The 18,860-nt window shown below is 48.6% G+C and overlaps 1 protein-coding gene across 3 annotated transcripts in view; it reads right to left on the bottom strand.

The window, feature by feature from the left end:
• Positions 1-3,115: 3,115 nt before the first annotated feature.
• The window catches only part of FAM131B (family with sequence similarity 131 member B), a 70,994-nt gene continuing 55,249 nt past the window's right edge, over positions 3,116-18,860 (bottom strand). For all 3 annotated transcript variants that reach the window (XM_054041073.1, XM_054041087.1, XM_054041080.1), the window contains exons 4-7: positions 11,630-11,723; positions 10,621-10,818; positions 10,188-10,331; positions 3,116-9,672 (exon numbers count right to left, since the gene is read on the bottom strand). In XM_054041073.1, coding sequence (XP_053897048.1) covers positions 9,128-9,672; positions 10,188-10,331; positions 10,621-10,818; positions 11,630-11,723 — 981 coding nt within the window. In that variant the 3' untranslated portion in view covers positions 3,116-9,127. The remainder of the gene's footprint in view (positions 9,673-10,187; positions 10,332-10,620; positions 10,819-11,629; positions 11,724-18,860) is intronic.

Raw genomic sequence — 18,860 nt, 5'->3', positions numbered from 1 at the left:
TGTAACATGCTTTGAGATGAAGGACGCTGGAGAAATATCAGCATGAAAATGAATACCGCAGCTAAATGAAAAGATAAGGGAAGAGGGCAGCAGTGTCAGGACAGACATTGTTGGGCTCGCACAATGACCTCTGTTCTGTGACACAATGGCTGCAGATGAAGTGTCATCTTTTTATAGTGGAGTGAAAAAAGCTCTCTCACCTGCCTAGAATGAGATACTGCCCCTATCCTTGTATATGTCTCCAGCATGCTCTGGCTTTACTCCTATCAATCATTTTGTACCTCCACTCCTGCTAGGATACTGTTTCCTCAGACGCAAGTCCCTTAGATCCTCCCCACAGAAATAAAACACTTCCACCAGCCAGAATGGCAAGACCACATTCTGTTTAATAATAATGCCATAAGGACTGTACATGCCATTTTGGCCTACATCCTCTCCTTTTTCAGTGGCTGCTGCCACACATAGGTATGGAGGTGTGTAGTGCCATATAGTTTCCTATGTCCGTATGTATAATTTATATATATATATATATATAGATAGATAGATAGATAGATAGATAGATATTTATAGATAGTGTATATATATATATAGAGAGAGAGAGATAGAGAGATATTTTTTCTCATAAGTCATATTATCAAAACATGCGAAGAATAACCAGCGAAAAGATTTCACACAAAGAAGTTTTGGAGCTGGAAGACCAAAGGCAAATCAGTTTTGTTTTTGTTTATTTGGGGGTGGCATGGGACAAGGCAGGGGTAGGAGGGTTATAATGACAGACCCCCTTTTCTTCCTGCTCTTTCTTTCCCCATGAAGAGCCATGGCCCTCCACAAAATGCATCCTTGAGGGATGAAAAGAATCTCCATTCAGTCCCCCACAAAATCACACACAGCTGGGGAAGAGGGTCTTTACATTGCCCTGCTACAACCCCTCTTTGTCCTGTCCCCTTATGCAAAAGCAGTTTCATATGTTGAGAATACAAAATCTTAAGCCCCAAACCTTTGGTTGCTTTTAAACATGCTTCAAGACACCACTCCCCATTCTCCCACCCACCCATACCACCCAGAGATCACTGTACCTCCCACTCCCCAGCCCTTACCCACCCAACCCCGAAAAGAGCTTTTAAAAAAAGCCCCGCTCATTATAAAATGATTTTTGAGGCTCATTCTGTAGTTTGGAGGATCCTGGGGACCCATTGGTGACTCCCCCAATCATGCAAGACACCCACAAAACCAGAGAAGATAAACAGAAACCATCAAACAAAATACACCTGCAAAGCTGCTTCTGCTTTTCACACTGCTCATCTGCACACTACATGGAAACAGTGGATGGAAGTGGAGTGGATGCCTATGCTTGCCTGGAATGGACTGTGCACAGCATTTAGGTCAAGAACCTAAATGGGATTTGTGACCTCTAGAAAGGGAGCAGGGCAACAAGGGGAAATGCTTTTACTGGTTTTCTATCCCTCCTGCAAAGGCCTCTGGGGTTCAGGTGAACCTGGACTGGATGGCTGTGTTATCCTGGAATTAACTGTCAGTGCATGACCTTTCTCCTGGGTGGAGAAGAACTTTGCCTGACAGGATGGACACTAGTTGTACCCTTGGGAGGAGCAGAACCAAGACTGGATTTCTGAAGACACCGAGCATTGACTCAGTGCAAGGTGGAAGTGGAGGCTGAGTTCCCACCCAACCAGTGATAGAAAGATAGCAACCCTCCCTTCTTAAGTGTACCACTTAGCTTAACCAGAAGCCCTTACCATCATTCTAGAACAGGCAGGTGCCTTGCTGATTACCCTGGGGAGCAACATTCATGACTGAACAGATAACCTGTCAGTCCCTACATTTCCAGGAGAAATCCTAGGGTCTGGGTGGAAATATTGTCCAAAACAGGGGTCTGGTCTGGTTACATTACTTCAATTCCAATCCAGATCTATCAGTGCTGGGGAAATACAATGCACAAACCCAGTTGGTCCATATTACTCTTGTACAGACCTGTTCATATCCATACAAGGGAAGGACAAAAATTGCTAGGAAAAGCCATATATATAACAGAGACCCAGATGGTCTCTATGCTCCAGTGCAGACCCTGCCATATCTGTGCTGGTAACACAGTGAACATCTGGTCTGTATCACTTCCCAACAAACCTAGAGAGCTGTCTGTGCTTGCAGGGGCCTGTGATCTCCGGCAAGGGGCCAGACATTCTGCATAGTGAGAAACACTGTGCTGGGGAGAGAGACAGAAAGATACTGATCTGGCACAGATGTCTATCACTCTCCTACAGATCCAGCCCTATCTATCTCACCTGGGGAGCGACTGAAATGAAAGAGGGCCCCATCTGGCTTTCATTCATAACTGACACTGCCTCTGCTGTGCTATCTAATTGGTGCACATGAGATCCATATTCTACATATCACTCTGTTTATCCTTCCCTTCCCTGAGTTAAGGCACAGCACATCCCTGTCAGACTCCCTCTTCTGTGCTCCAGCTAAACAGCAAATGTTAATTCCTTTCCACTTCTCTCAAGACAACATTAAATATGCTGATTGCAAATCACTGGCGATCGCTGTATTTGAAAGGCTCTTTTGGTAACAGCAGCTTAAAATGACATTTCCCATTGTTTAGAAATGTCTGAACCAAGCCATGAGGAAAATCCAAAGTGGGGTGAGATGGAGAAACTTTCCCTCATACCAGCTAGTGTGAGTTGGCAGGAAGGAACAGTTCTAGGCTGTGAGAGAGCAAGGACCTTCTCCTTACATCGGAAGGCTGAGGTGACAACTTTCTGGATTGTGAAGCTAAGCTTAATGCCAGCCTGTGCTACTCTCCAGAGTATTGAGGGGTGTTTACTTTTTACTTATCTTTTCCTCTATCAGGACAATTAATCTGACATTTAAGCTAAATGGGACTGAGTCTGGTGATTCAGGGCCTCACCCTGCTCCCACAAAGGCAAAGTCTCAGCTGACTTCAGTTGGAGTAGGATTGGGCTCTTACTTGGGGCAGTTGCAGTATTCTGGCTGTTCAGGAGAGACAAGGAAAGAAGTAGGTAACTTCTTGAGTATGGAGAAATCTCCCCCCCCCCCCTCTTTGTCTTCCAGAAGCGCGAGCTAGATGGCCTATGCATAGGCTTGGAAGGATTAGATTTTTATTGGTAATGATCAGTAAATGCTGATTTCACTGTACACACACAAACTAATGAAAAAATATTTCCATTGACAAATGAAATTTACAGCTAGGCAAAGTAAGAAAAATGCTGCTTGAGAACTTTGAGTTTGATCTAAAGATATTTACTTTGTATATTTTGACATGACATGTTGACAATTTGTGTTTTAACACTTATGAAGCTATATAACTTTTTGAATCTCAACATCTGTCATTAAATAATCATTGTCTGACCTCCCTCATTTTCACCTCCCATAATTTCATGCAACTGTGAAAACTGAAATAGATAAAACTAGAAAAAATGATTTAAAATAATATTGATATTATCCATCAAAATTATATATTAAAAATCGAATTCTGCCAAGCCTACTTAGGCAGTACCAAGCTCTGTAACAGCACTTGAGCTACATACACCAAGTTGGGAGAGTCTCTTTCTTATTCTGTGATTAACTCCTCCAGCTCCTTTGCAGGGGTGTTATTTTTTAAAAAGCTTTTCTCATCTTTTTTGCTGACATATTTCCTCTACTTCCTCCTTTTCCCTGCTGCCTCCCTCCCCTCTCCAACACACACACCTTTTCAGATTTAGAAAATAGTGTCCTTTTCCCTGGCTGTCCTGCCGGCTCCACAGACAATTTCCATTTCCTGGACACAGTAAGGATGGTCCAGGCTTTAGCCATGCACATGGCCAGCCTATACATCTCAGGGCTATTCCAAAACTCAAGTTACCTTGGAACTGGCATGAAAATAGGCATGTACCTTGGCTGCAGAAGCTGTATCACCCCAGGAACCCACCACAGTGCCCAATACTTCCAACAGACTTGCCCCTGCCCTACAATCACAGGACAGGACTTATCAGTGGTGCTTACCTTTCCCTGTCAGCTCTGAAGTCCCAGCGTAGTCAAAGAAAAGGGGTGGAACTGGCAAGGGTGACTAGCCACTGCCTGAGATCTGCCAATTCACATGGAAACCAAAGAGCTGCCAGATGGGAATGACTGTCAGTCACTACAAAGTAGGAACAGATTGGAACCAGTCATCTAGAAGTGATAAGATCTGTGTCCCCTTCCTCAACTCCCTGATCCATTTCCCCAGACCTAAGGATGTATCGGAACTGATACCCTACAGATGAAAGGCACCTTCCCCTTGTCCCATTCATCCAGCCAGTTCCCCCAACCTGGAGCCAAATTGAAAATTGTGCTTTAGAGATGAAAGACCCTATATCCCACTTCATGATTCCCCTGAGCCAGCCACTCACAGGGACACACTGGAACTGGTGCCCTAGAGGCAAAGATTCCAAATCCCATTACTCTGGACTAGCCAGTTCTTACCTACCCTGTCCCCCCACACTCAACTCAGCCCAACCCATGAACAACTTGTAGGTTTAACAACAGTAAAGTGAACTGGCCAGATGGTGGCAGTAGAGGGCACAGGAGTGAGAACAAGCTCTGTCTGTCTGAGAGCTGATTCAACTACTAGAGTAACCCATGTTTAAAGAGCACTTCTCTGTTCAGCAAAGAACAGAAGTCATGGCTCCTACTAAAGTCTTAATGGCTTTATGGCAAACAAAGGCAGGGAACCCTCTAGCTACACTGCTTCAAGCAATTTCAGAAATATTTCATGAGTGCAGCTCTGCTCACAAGTGACGACTCCAGATCAAACTTGCTTACTTGACAAATAAAAAGATGTTTGTTTCTGACTGTCAGCCCTGCAAACTCAGCCTGGGCTCTGAGAGTCAAGCTGGACTCTTTCCAGATCATCCCCTAGAATAAAGAATTTGCAAGTCAAATTGTGCCCCCAATGACACCCGTGGTAACCCCATGGCCCTCAGGAGGTTTGCACAGGTGTGACTAATTAGAACATAGAAAACAATTCTGCAGATGCTGCACAAGAAGGAATAGGTTCCATTACCCTCTTTCTGAGCTAGGCTGGCTCTGAAGGGATAACTTGAGTAAAAACCAAGTCAAAATCTAGTGCAAAGATTTTCAAAAGGGACTAGTAACTTTGCATTGCTCTGTTTTTGGATACTTTCAGTAGACCTGATTTTCAGAAAGTGCCAAAAATCAGGGAGCCTTAAGGCATCTGAAATTGGGCCCCCCAAAATTGATGAATCCAAAACCATGTGTCACTTCTGAAAACCTTAGCAATTTGAGAAGATCTGATTCTGGACACAGGTAGGGTGCAAGTCTGTTGCATAAGAAAAGCCCATTTTTATACAGTCACTTTTTAAGGTAGAATAACATTTTTCAGGAGACGCAAAGTGACCTATCAGTTTGTGATTAATATTGTCCATTTGGGCCTCACTTAGGCAATGGTTGGAGGCCATGGGAATGCGGTGTCCAGTCAGGTTCCTGGCAATGAGAAAGGCATGTGTGTTCTTGGATGGTGGGGACATCGGGGGAAGTTTTTCTTGTGTGTGTGCAAAAAAGGTAAGATCTTTATTTGCAAAAAAGCAAGATCTTTATGGAAAAATCTTATACAATTTAATAACTTGAAAATAATAGGTTTCTGTAGAAATTACTCTAAACACCTGTAGGATTTAATAGACAATGAGATCCCATCTATAAGCTTTTTGAAACTGGGCTATAGAATTCTGTAGCAGAAGTATGATTCTCTAGCTGTCAGAAAACTCTGTGGGAAGGTTTTCACTTGCTATTACATTCTGTGGGATTTTCATAAGGTAAATTTCTTTTCTTTTTCTTTTTTAGTCTTTGTTTTCCATGTAACGTGTGTCCCTCTGTGATTTCTCTCCTATGGAGAAAATGCACCTCATACATTTGTCACACATCTTACCAAATGCACAACTTGTCTTCATTAAAAAAAAATAGACCTAACCAAGATTACCCTCTTGTCCTGGTCCTGTGAATGACAAGGTGGGAGCAGGATACATTTGAAGATACACTGAAATATAGTTACCGTAAACATCCAGGTTGGTCCTGGCTAGGCCCTCAGGGCAGAATGGTTCGGAAAAATAAGAACCAGGCTTATCGAACCTTCCTCACCCCCAAAGAAACACCCCATAGAAACACAACTTCATTTTCCCTGAAGGTTCAAAAAAAAAAAATTGGGTTAACTTTCATTTGTATGTCATCTGCTGCAGTGCCCATGCACTTTCCCAGTTTCTCTGTTCTTGCTAGTGAGACTTCCCCAATCCATGCAGCAGCCAGACCAAAGCAGTTCAGATAAACTCAGGATAATGAGTCCTCCCAGGATTCTGGGAGGTGCTTTATCCAACCTTCTCAACCTTGGGAGGGTGGCACCAGAATGTGTAAACATATTTAAGTAGATATAGAAACCTCATCACCCAGGAAAGGAGCAACCTCCCCGGGAGAGACAGGGAAGCTCCAAAGAAATGGGGACAAAGAGGTGGTAACAAATGCTTTTGTCTCATATCCACCTCCAAGCGTCAGCCTCACATAATCCTCCCAAACACTCCTCCCAGTGGTGTTTCCATTAGTGGTGCAGTGGAGAGGGAAGACAGGTCCTCTTGAAATGGAGCTTGCCAGAGAGACTCAGAAGTTCACTGTGGAGTTCCCTATAATCCCAATTGCCGGTAGGAAAGGTGTGTGGGCGGAAATACCATCTTCAAGGCTCCGTGTCTAATTCACCCTCCTCTTGACTCCTGGACATGATCCACTTCTGTTTTCCTGTGGCTGTCTCAGCTCCTAGCCTCCTGGATAATATTCCTGCTACATTCTCCTCTCCTGATATGTACTCCTTCCCTGCTACATGGGTTGGGTTCCAAACCTGGATCAGAAGAGGAACGTACCTCACTCTCCCATCCTGCAAGCAGCAATACCAATTCTACCATCAGGGAGGAGAAGACAGAGAGGAGACAAACATCTGTATTCCAGTTGAACAGAGTGGCTCTGGCTTGGAGCAAGTGGGGCAGAGATGCCTCCGGGGTAGTGCAGAAAGAGGGCAATCTCCAGCTTGGTTCATTTATCCAGTTCCCCACCCTTAATTTGCCCTTTGTGGGCATTTCTTTGCTCATACACTGCCCATATTTCAGTGAACACCCAACACTTCTACTATCCCCTGCTGGTCATGTTCTGCTGTCTGAACAATGATTGCCCCCACACAATTTTTGTCTCCTGTTTATTCCCTAGCAAGAGCAGAGAGGAAACAATTGGTTAAATACTTATTTAAAGTCCCTTCTCCTGCAGTATGTCTGCAGCAACAAGAAGGGGAATCACATGGGATCAAAACCCCTTCAGTCCATGAATCATAAATTTTGTTAACAAAAATACAGAACCCGTACAAATGGGGAAAACCCCCCCAAAACCCAGCCTTCCCCACCCCCGAAAGAGAGATGGGAGGAATGAGAAAAAAAGAAAACAGTGCCAAGGAATATTTACATTGTCAAGAAAAAACAGAAAATGTAAAGCAGGAAAGAGAAATGAACAGGAGGGAGGAGAAAAATTCCCCTCCCACCCCCTTTCCTCCATACACATTTGGCACCACAGAGGGACCGGGGACACTGAGAATGGTACGGTAGTTATGGTCAGTGGTGGCCAGCCCACAGGCCTTTCCTTCTGTTAACCACTGTGTTTAGAACCATTACCCAGCAATATAAAACTGTAGAAAAAGAAACAGCAACAAAACTCCAATATAAACTGGAAAATGGTGATACTGTTTGTTCCTGCTGTTCCTGGCCTCCATGAAGAGGAAAAGAGGGAAGGATTCAGGCAGCAGCAAAGAGGTGGACAAACTCCCAAATCCTCCAGGAAAGTCAGCTTTATGTTACTGTGTCTATATAGTAGAAAATGGCAGGTGACCCCTCCCCATGCATGTAGTGCCCAACACCATGTGGATATATCTTTCCTCCCCCTCCCCCTGCAGCTCCCAGGCAGACAGACATGTCAGAGGGAGCAAAAGAAAAATGTTTCAAAGAGACTGAAGCACAGCTGTTGACGTATGGGTTTAGGTCTGTAGCCACAGAGCCTCACCATCTGTACCACAGCACAGCCCGTGTCCACAGAGCCACACCATCCATACCAGAGCACAGCCCATGTCCACAGAGCCACACCATCCATACCAGAGCACAGCCCATGTTCACAGAGCTATGCCATCCATACCTGAGCACAGCCCAGGTCCACAGAGCCTCATCATCCATACCAGAGCACAGAGCCATGTCCACAGAGACACACCATCCGTACCAGAGCACAGCCCGTGTCCATTGAGCAACGCCATCCATACCAGAGCCCAGCCCGTGTCCACAGAGCTACACCATCCGTACTAGAGCACAGCCCTTGTCCACAGAGGTATGCCATCTGTACCAGAGCACATCCCATGTCCACAGAGCCTCACCATCCATACCATAACACAGCCTGTAACCACAGAGCCACACCATCCATACCACAGTACAGTCTGTATCTACAGGGCCTTGGGTCTCATATCAAAGAACTGTACAGTATTTATCCATATAGCTCATCCATCCTATCAGTGCAGTGGCTATATCCATAAGCCTTATCCTGTATATCAGCCATAATCCCTGTATCAGTGCAACCTATATCCGCACAGTCTTGTGCCCTGTTCAAAACAAACTCTGTATTCACATATCCCATGGATCAAAGCAGATTGTAGCAAAACAACATCCATTCTGCCAAGATAGATCCTATCCATACAGCCATATCCCAGTATCAAGCCATTGTTTGTATCTTGGGAGCCACATCCCAGCATCTGAGCAGTCTGAAACCAGAGCCAAACCCTTGTATCAAAAAGATTTAAAGTCCAGAGTTCCCTGAGCCCCCGGCATGCTGTCCAGAACAGGGGGCCATGGGATCAGTCCATGATGGTGGGCAAGGAGGGCTCTGCCCCTGTCAAACACCTCCAGTCCTTTACTTCCCTTTTGTTAAAAATTAAATGTCAGAATGACAGGTGTGTCCACCTGGAAACCCGGGGAGAGGTTTTCCTGTCATTTCATTCTCCCCTCCCCTCTCCCATTTGGTAGTAGTGACGGATTCCTCACTGGCAGCATCAATTGTTTGCTTCCCCCTCCTCCTCATCAAAGGACTGCACCCCGGACGAGGTGACATCCGAGACCTTGCGGCTGAGTGCAGCATGTTCCAGCTCCTCCCGAGGTGACAGCGACTCCAGGTCCCGGCATACAGCATCATCCTCCTCTGGAGAGGTCTTCTTGTTTAGCAGCGGGGCCTTCTCCAGTAGAGGGTTCCCTTCCTCCTCTGTATGCACCCCCATGTAAGTGCTGGATTCAGCCCCACTGCCACCCCCTGTGGCAGTCTGAGGGGGCCACATGTCAACGAGCCCTGGGTTCTGGAGCAGGGCCTGTGGTTGCTGCTGCTGCATCTGATGCTGCTGGATGAGGCTACTCTGAATCAATGTGCTCTCCTGCAGGTTGGACTGGGTCTCCTCAAAGTTCTGGCCTAGGTAGGAGCCGGTAGCCGGGGAAGCAATGAGGGACTGGTCGCTGGTCTCCCACGCATCAGAGGAGCCCAGGCAATACATGCCCTGAGAGACATAGGAGTGAGGCCAGCTGTCATACTGTGTCTGGGCCATGTGATCTGCAGAAAGAGAAGGGGAGAGAAAGGGGGAGAGTGAAGGGGGAAAACAAAGAGTGCAAAAGGAGGAATTGGAGAGAGAGAATGAGAAAGAGAGTGAGACAGGACAAACAGAAACAGGGAGAGACAGAGGGGGCAGTGGAGAACAGAGAGAGGTGTCGGGGAGGACAGGAAAAGAGAGGGAGGGCAAGATGGGAGCCATTGGAAATGGCAGACAGACAGACAAATCTGCAGAACCTGTGTATAACAGGTGATTGATTCCAGCAGATGCTGGCCTCCCCTGCTGTGCCCAGAGGCCCAGGAGAATGGGGTCTGGAGCTTGTCTACTGGGCCCTGACTCTATAGTAAGCTCCATGAGTGGGGAATATTCCTCTCTCTGCCAGATCTCAACTCACGAGAAAGGGCAATGGTGACCCCCACAGAGGATAAAGAAACTAGTAGAGATGGAAAGGAACCTGGCAGCAAGGATGGGGGAGGGCAGGGATGTCCCAGGACCAGTGGGAGGGGGTAGGGCTCACCCTGGTTCTCCATCAGCTCCTGGTAGTTCTCACTGTAGTTGCTTGCTGGGTTCTCCTGGTTGGAGTTGACACTCACATCCTCACCATCCATGGAGGACCAGGCCATGAGAGTGGCCTCAGAGATGGCAAACTGCTCCATCACCCCTGCGCCAGAGAGAGACAGTGGAGACATGAGGAGCTCCCCACGTACCCCCACCTCACTGACACCCCTGAAACACTGATTCTACCTATTCCTGCCTCAGTGATATCCCCTGCTCTGACCTGCCCCTCCTCGCCATGCATATACCCCAGTAAGTCCCCCCTGCCTTCATCTGAGCTGCACCTCCGCACTCCATCTGTGTGCATTCCCCAGCAATTCCCTTCTCTGGCTCTCACAGGCTCCCCTTTCTCTCTCTGCTCTCAGGCACCCCAGTGTGGGGTAAGTCAGGACTACCTGCAAGGAATCGGGCCTCCTTCTCGCCGTCACTCAGGTCTGAGTAGGCATCAGCATCCTTGCGCACCGCTTCATGTGTATGCTGCTGTTGCTGGCTGTTACCTTTGTCCCACCCTTGCCACTCAATCATGTGAGCTACACGACCCTGTCCCATAGCCGTTGGCTTCGTGACGTGATCCTTCATGCTGCGGGATATCCCTAAGGGGCCAGACATCAGAAAACAAGGAGGGGCTATTACACAGCTCCAAGGTTATTTGTCACTCAATTCACCCTTCCCTGGAAAGGGGCTCCCCCATCGTCCCCTGGACTCCTTCCCTTAGATGGTGCCCCCTCCCTCCCTCGCTGTGGGGCTCAAATGGCCTATTAAGCAACTCCAGGAGTTGTAATTGCTCTCCATACCCCTCCCTGATATTTCATGGATGGGGTCCCATTGGGGGCGCAGTAAGGAAAGGAAGAGAAACCCAGAAGTGAAAGAGCCCGGAGAAAGAATTCTCTTTTTTGCCCAGCACAGTGTTAGGGGAACAGTGGGTACAAGGGGCAAATCCCAGAACTGGATGATCTAGGAGACTGAAAAAGGGTCTCCTCCCAGGGCAGTCTTGAGGGAAAGAAATTGAAGCGGTCTGAGCATGGGGGCACAGTGTGAAGAGCCGGAGGGGTCTGAGACAAACTTGAAGTTTTAAGAGGCAACAACTGAGATAGGCCTGAGGCTAGGCAGTTGTGGATCAGAGAGGTCTCGAGTTGGGCAGAGCAGTGAGGAGAGGACAAGGGTTAAGGGGCAACAATTAGAAGAACAGTGAGGAGAGGCCTCAGATTAGGGGGCAGCAGTTGGGAGAGCAGCAAGTAGAAGAGGCCTCGGGTTATGGGGCAATGGTAAGGAGAGGTCTCAGGTTGAACAGAGAGTGGGGAGACACCTGGGTTTGTGAGGCAGCAGCAGGGAAAACAATGGGGAGAGGCCCAAGGTCAAAGGGAGAGGAGCAGTGGCAAATAAACCCAGGTTTGAGGTTCTCACCAGAGAAAGATGACTTAGCCAGAGCCCCAATTCCATAAGCATTGGAGTTCCGCTTCAGCTTGGGGAGAATGGAGGTTGTGTCTTCCATGGACAGCTGAAAAGAGAGAGAGCATGAAGGTGTGAAAGAGAGGGAATGATGAAGGAAAAAGAAAATGAGAGAAGGAGAAGAAGGGGATGGAAATGAGAGATCAGTTGAAGAGTTCAGGAAGGCAGAGGAAAGATGGGAAGCAGAAGCAAATGACAGGAGAAGGAATACAAAGGGAAGGGGAAAAGGGGATGCAATATAATCTGGACAAAGAATCTGCATGACTCCCTTTGCAGGGCTGCATGAGGTAAGAGCACGGTTGGGGGGGAGGCCCCACTCTGTGGGCATGTTGCCCTCCCCCCATCTCTCTTTTGATGACTGTGGTGAGTTTTTCTGTATAGTGATTGCGGGTTTGGGGTGGAAGGAGCGAGGGTTGAGGGTGAGGAGGTGTGACGTCATTGACATGAATTATGACCATATAGACCATTGTTGCAACCAAGGTCCTATAGTGGCACCAAATCTTGTACAAAGGACAGGGCCGGCTCCAGGGTTTTGGCTGCCCCAAGCAGCCAAAACAAAACAAAACAAAACAAAACAAAACAAAAACAAAAAAAAAAAAAGCCATGATCGCGATCTGCGGTGGCAATTCGGCGGGAGGTCCTTCACTCCCAGGCGGAGTGAGGGACCGTCCGCCGAATTGCCGCCGAATACCTGGACGTGCCGCCCCTCTCCGGAGCAGCCACCCCAAGCACCTGCTTGAGAAGCTGGTGCCTGGAGCTGGCCCTGACAAAGGAGGTCATATAAGGTGTCCATGAAAAGGTTATGATTTGCTAGTTATGATTACGCTATCTGTATGCATGGTTCATTTTTGTATTTAGAGTTATAGGTACACCACTACCCCAATATAACATGACCCGATATAACACGGGTTCGCATACAAGGTGGTAAAGCTCTGACACGCTGCTCTGAGCAGTGTGTTAAGGGTGCTGGGCCAGGCCAGGGCCGAGGGGTTGGATAAGGGGCAAAGGGTCTCAGGGGTGGTCAGGATCTCCCCCCCACCAGTGTCTGGGAGGTAGGAGCTGTGGGGGGGCACTTTTGGGGGGCCCACAGTCCCAGAGTGGTCCTGGGGATTAGGGGGGGGCCGGGAGCAGCCCACTCCATTTCCCTCACCCCAGCCCCAGCTGTGTCGCTCAAGGGAGGGGGTTTGGGGGAAGCGATCCCCCCCCACACTCATTGGCAGGAGCAGAAGCGGAGCAGCCCGGCCCCAGCCCGCTCCACTCTGCCACCTCCCAGCCATGGCGCTCCACTTCCCACCGCAGGTGAGTCCTTTCCCAAACCTCCCTACACTCACCTGCGGCAGCAAGCGGAGTGCCGTGGCTGGGAGCTGGCAGAGTGGAGTGGGCTGGGACTGCGTCACTCCGCTTCCTGCTGCAGGTGAGTGTGTGGGGGGGCGTCCTTTCCCCAACTTCCCCGCACTCACCAGCGGCGGGAAGCAGAGCAGCCCGGCCCCAGCCAGCTCCACTCTGTCAGCTCCCATCCGCGGCACTCCACTTCCCGCTGCAGGTGAGTGCAGGACCTTTCCCCAGCCCCCCCTCCTCCCAGCGACACGGCTGGGGCTGGGGCAAGGAAAGTGGAGCAGGCTGGGGCCGCATCGCTCCGCTTCCTGCCGCAGGTGAGTTTGGAGGGCGTCCTTTCCCCAACCTCCCCGCACTCACCGGCAGCAGGCAGCGGAGCAGCCCAGCCCCAGCCAGCTCCACTCTGCCAGCTCCCAGCCGCGGCGCTCCACTTCCCACTGCAGGTGAGTGCAGGACCTTTCCCCAGTCCCCTTCCCACCACGACACGGCTGGGGCTGGGGCTGGGGCTGGGGCAAGGAAAGTGGAGCAGGCTGGGGCCGCGTCACTCCGCTTCCCGCTGCAGGTGAGTGCGGGGGGCGTCCTTTCATAGAATCATAGACTCATAGAATCATAGACTATCAGAGTTGGAAGGGACCTCAAGAGGTCATCTAGTCCAACCCCCTGCTCAAAGCAGGACCAATTCCCAGCTAAATCATCCCAGCCAGGGCTATGTCAAGCCGGGCCTTAAAAACCTCCAAGGAAGGAGACTCCACCACCTCCCTAGGTAACGCATTCCAGTGTTTCACCACCCTCCTAGTGAAATAGTTTTTCCTGATATCCAACCTGGACCTCCCCCACTGCAACTTTCCCCAACCTCCCCGCACTCACCGAAGGTGGGAAGCGGAACGCCGCGGCTGGGTGGTGGCGGAGTGGAGCGGGCTGGGGCCGGGCTGCTCTGCTTCCAGCCGCCGCTGCTGAATGCCTGTCAGGGGGTGGGGGTGGATAGGGAACAGGGAGCAGGGGGGGTTGGGTAGGGGGTCGGGTCCTGGGGGTGATTAGGGACAGGAATCTCTGAAGGGGGCGGTCAGGGAACAAGGAAGGCCAAAGCAAGTTCGATATAACGCGGTCTCACCTATAACACGGTGAGATTTTTTGTCTCCCGAGGACCGTGTTATATCGGGGTAGAGGTGTATTGGCTCTATACTGTCTGTAATTCAAACTTATGTTATGCTTCTGGGTGACACCCCAGACAATTTGGCATTAGCACTGCCTAGCCTGCTTGATGGCCTATTAAGGTTCATCAGCTATACAACTGACCCATTGAGAGAAGGCAGATACACCTTGTGCCTCAGCAAGGCATGCAGAGATATCCCTATGGACAGAACTCTAAGGTTTTTCCTTGCCATGTGCGGGGTGGCTTGTGCTTAGAACAAAGAAAGCACAAGCCACATGCAAAAGGACTATAAAAGGCATCATCATCATCATCTCCATTTTGTCTTCAATCCTGCTTCTGACCTCTGGAGGAACTGTGCTTGAAACTGAAGCTCTGATCCAAGGACTGAACGACCCATCCCAGCTGTGGATGTACTCCAGAGACTTGATTTGAGCCTGCAGTTTATTCCATCACTGCTACAAGCCGGAACCAAGAACTTTGCCATTACTCTATGTAATTTAACCAATTTTAACTCTCATCTATATTTCTTTCTTTTTATGAATAAACCTTTAGATTTTAGATTCTAAAGGATTAGCAACAGCGTGATTTGTGGGTTAGATCTGACTTGTATATTAACCTGGGTCTGGGGCTTGGTCCTTTGGGATTGGGAAGACCTTTTTTCTTTTAGTGGGGCATTGATTTTCTTAACCGTTCGTCCCCATAATGAGTGACACTGGTGGTGATACTGGGAAACTGGAGTGTCTAATGGAATTGCTTATATGATTTATGGTTAGTCAGTGTGGTGAGACCGAAGTCCTCTCTGTTTGGCTGGTTTGGTGTGCCTTAGAGATGGAGAACAACTAGCCTGGGGCTGTGACTGCCCTGCTCTAAGCAATTTGTCCTGAATTGATACTCTCAGTTGTGTCCTGCCAGAGGCCTCATCGTTACAGGAGGTGACACAGCACAACAGGTCAGGAAGCAAGAAGCAGTAATAACAGGAGAAGAATATGCTTTTGACCATTGTTTTCTCTCACATTTTAAATAATCTGTATTGAAAAAAACAGAATGAAGAAGCATGTGTCAGCGATGATTCCCTCTTTATTCTGTCCATTCACAGCTACAATATATATATAAACACACAAACAAACAATAATAATGGCCTTATCCTTGTGCCTCCCAGCCATTCCCCTCCCTATGCTCAGCCTCAACTCTAGAGAGAGGGGGACACAAAACGACCACGTGAGCCAGGGGTTAATTGGTGTTTGCTTCTCCTAGGAGTGCATTAATCCTTGATTAATCCTTCTTTCTTGAGAATGACAGGGTTTTGAACTCCACATCCTCCTCCACAAGAGCTAGTTGTTCCAGCTAAATCCATCAGGTTCCCTCATAAATTCCAGCCAAAATAATCAGACTTTGGGGTTGCTTATAAAATTGAGCACCTATGGGCTGATTTTCACAGGGGCTGAGCAACCACTGCTCCCACTCCCACCAATTACAGGTGAAGATATAGGTGAACAGCCCTTCTGAAAATCATTAGAGCATAAGAATGATACTGGGTCAGACTAATAGTCCATCTAGCACAGTATCCTGAATAGAACAGGACAATCATCAAGTGATCTCTGTCGTCCACTTCCAACATTTGACAGTCAGAGGCTTAGAGTTATAGTTTTTGCCTTCACAACACCCCCTGGCAATGAGTTCCACAGGTTGACTGCGTTGTGTGAAGTACTTCCCTTTTGTTTTTCTTAAGCCTGATGCCTATTAATTTCATTCTTGTGTTATGTGAAGGGGTAAATAACACTTCCTTATACTCTTTCTCCACAGCATTCATGATTTTATCATCTCTTCTCCAAGCTGAAAAGTTCCAGTCTTTTTAATCCCTCCTCATATGGAATCTGTTCCATATCCCTGATATTTTTTCTTGCCCTTTTGTTTCCATTTCTAGTACATCCTATAATCAAGCCCATAGTGTTTCAAGCTGGGCACCCAAAAATGAAGGCACTCAAAATGTTTTGCTGGAAGGTGTTAATAGCTGCTATCAAGCAACTGTTTGATCTAGGGGCAATCACAGAACTTGCTAAGGCTGATGAGTGTGCTAGCTACCCTTCATTCAGGCTAAATGGAAGAAGCAATTAAGTGTCTGTATGGAATAAGATTTCTGGAGACAGTGGAAGCCACCATCCAGGGCACTAAGCCACATGGAAGGCCAATCAGAAGCTAAGTACTATGGCCAAGGGATTTCCCTGGAGATTGATCTGGGCCACTGATTAGTTGGAGTTCTATTTGTGTCTGCCTGTGTCAAAGGGAGAAAGCAACAAGAAAGCCAGAGAGCAGTTATGAGCATGGCCATGAAAGGAAGCAGAGGGACAGAGCTCCTTGGGACACAGGATTGGCGGAAAAGGCAGGCTTTGGAACTGTGAGCAAGGAAACTGACTGTTGCTATTTGCTTCTACTGCAATCAGGGAAACAGGACTTTGTACATTCTTTGTAAATAAACAGGTTTGCACCAAAGAAATACCTGACTGTATCATCAATTTCTCTGTCTAACAGAAATAATCCAGCAAGGCCCCAAATATTGGCTAACCGTTCAAGAAAGCGGTCAACAGGAATTTTTGAAACAATGGTCCTTGGAGTGTAAATAATTGTATATACAGGGAATGCATGCAGGTATTGTTTAGTGCAAGGATTTTATCAGCATGAATTTGGGATGGTTCCAATACTCACTAGTGACAAAGCCACAAATCATCCAAGGGCCAATAAAACGTTTTCCTTTACCACACCACCATGGATTTTACAGGAATACTATTTTAGGAACATTTTAAAGAATTTTTACAAATTGTATTGGGACTCTAACTAGTATATTTCTATCCTTATATCCAGTTGCTCGAGTTACCTACTGTACAGGGCTCATATGAAGCCAGGGAAACCCCAAATTATGTCTTTATTAAATAGCATTTTGATATATGAACGAATAATGATTTTAAGATCTGATAATTCAGTTGTTCCATTGGAAGCTGGGAATTCCCTTTCAAGTGATATGAAGTCCCTATTTCTAACATAGCAGTGTCACGAGATTTGAACTGTAAATCTGTCAGTGGCATGGGATTAAGTCTCATCTATCCTGGATCTCAGGCAGGTGCAATTAGGGGGAGAAATTCATACTTGTGGGAAGGAAACATCTCTGTGGCTGGCTGATTTTGAAAAATGGTGATTGAGTGAGTACAGAGTGCTGGAAGGAGTCCCAAGGGAGTGGGCACAATGAGGGCTGAAAGATAGAGAAGCACAAAAAAGTATGAGCCATCTGATACATGTATTTATTCCCTGGAGACCAGCTCCATGTACTGTACATGGTGAGACACACAGAGTTATTGTTGGTACAGTTCTTTTGGGGCTTGTGGTAGAGATGAGTCTTCATTAAGGACCTGAATGTGCAGAGGTGGCCTGAAGAACAGGGATAAGGTCAAGGAAAGCATTCCATGCATGGGGTGGAGTGGTAAAGGGCAAAGATGGAAGTGGACAAAGGAGGTGAATATGATTTCAAGGCTGATTGTCACTGGTGGAATAGAGGGGAATGTGATAAGACTCAAGGTGAAAGATTTAGGCCAGAGTAGAGCTGTGTAGGGTGTTGATAAAAAGTGTGGTGGACAATGAAAAGCCAATGTAGGGATTCAAGGTGTGTGTGTGTGTGTGTGTGTGTGTGTGTAAGAGAGAGAGAGGGAGAGTGTTCCTTATCCTCTGACAGTTGTGGCAAAACCTACATCTAGTACCTGGCTTCACTTGTATATTTCCCCCCTTGGGTATCGATTTATTTCAGCTGACCAACAAGAAAACATGTACTTTCTTTTGCATAACCCTTCCCCTTCCTCTCCCCCACCCCAGCTGTGGACAATCATATAAGTATGAACAGACCTGTGAAGGGCAAAGAATAAAATTATGTGATGGACAGGGCCGGCTCTAACTTTTTTGCCGCCCCACGCAAAAAAGAAGAGTGCCGCCCCCGCCCGCGAGCGCCATGCCGTGCCGCCGTACCCCCCCCAGTGCCGCCAAAATCCCTGCCCCCCCAGCACCACGCCACCTGAATCCCCGCCCCCCAGAACTCCATGCCGCCCGAAGCCACGCCCCCTCCGAGCACCGCGCCAACTCCCGCCCCTCCTCCGAGCGCCAACCCCCACCCCGCCAGCACCGCGCCAACCCCCGCCCCTCCTCCGAGCGCCAGCCCCCGACCCCGCAGCGCCGCACCAGCCCCCGCCCCTCCTCCGAGCGCCGTCCCCCGCCCCCCCAGCGCCGTGCCGCGCCAGCCCCCGCCCCTCCTCCGAGCGCCAGCCCCCGCCCCCCCAGCACTGTGCCGCGCCAGCCCCCACCCCTCCTCCGAGCGCCAGCCCCCGCCCCCCCAACCCCGCGCCGCGCCAACCCCCGCCCCTCCTCCGAGCGCCAGCCCCCACCCCGCCAGCGCCGCACTGCGCCAGCCCACGCCCAATAAATAAATTAATAAAAACCTGAGCGCCGCCCCGGCCCAAGGTGCCGCCCCAAGCACGTGCTTGGTCGGCTGGTGCCTGGAGCCGGCCCTGGCGATGGATCTGCAAAGCAGGAAACTACAACTCCCATCAGCTCTCTCCACATTGTACATTCCCTTTTCCCTGGCTAGTGGCCATGTATGGGGAAAGGCCCTGAACCAGGAAGAGGCTGGGCTCAGTTTAGGAGGAGTGGAGATTGTGGGAA

Source organism: Malaclemys terrapin, chromosome 1 (genome assembly GCF_027887155.1).
Source record: "Malaclemys terrapin pileata isolate rMalTer1 chromosome 1, rMalTer1.hap1, whole genome shotgun sequence".
Lineage (NCBI taxonomy): Eukaryota > Metazoa > Chordata > Testudines > Emydidae > Malaclemys > Malaclemys terrapin.
The sequence above is the reverse complement of the archived record's forward strand: the minus strand, read 5'-3'. Positions and strand labels throughout refer to the sequence as shown.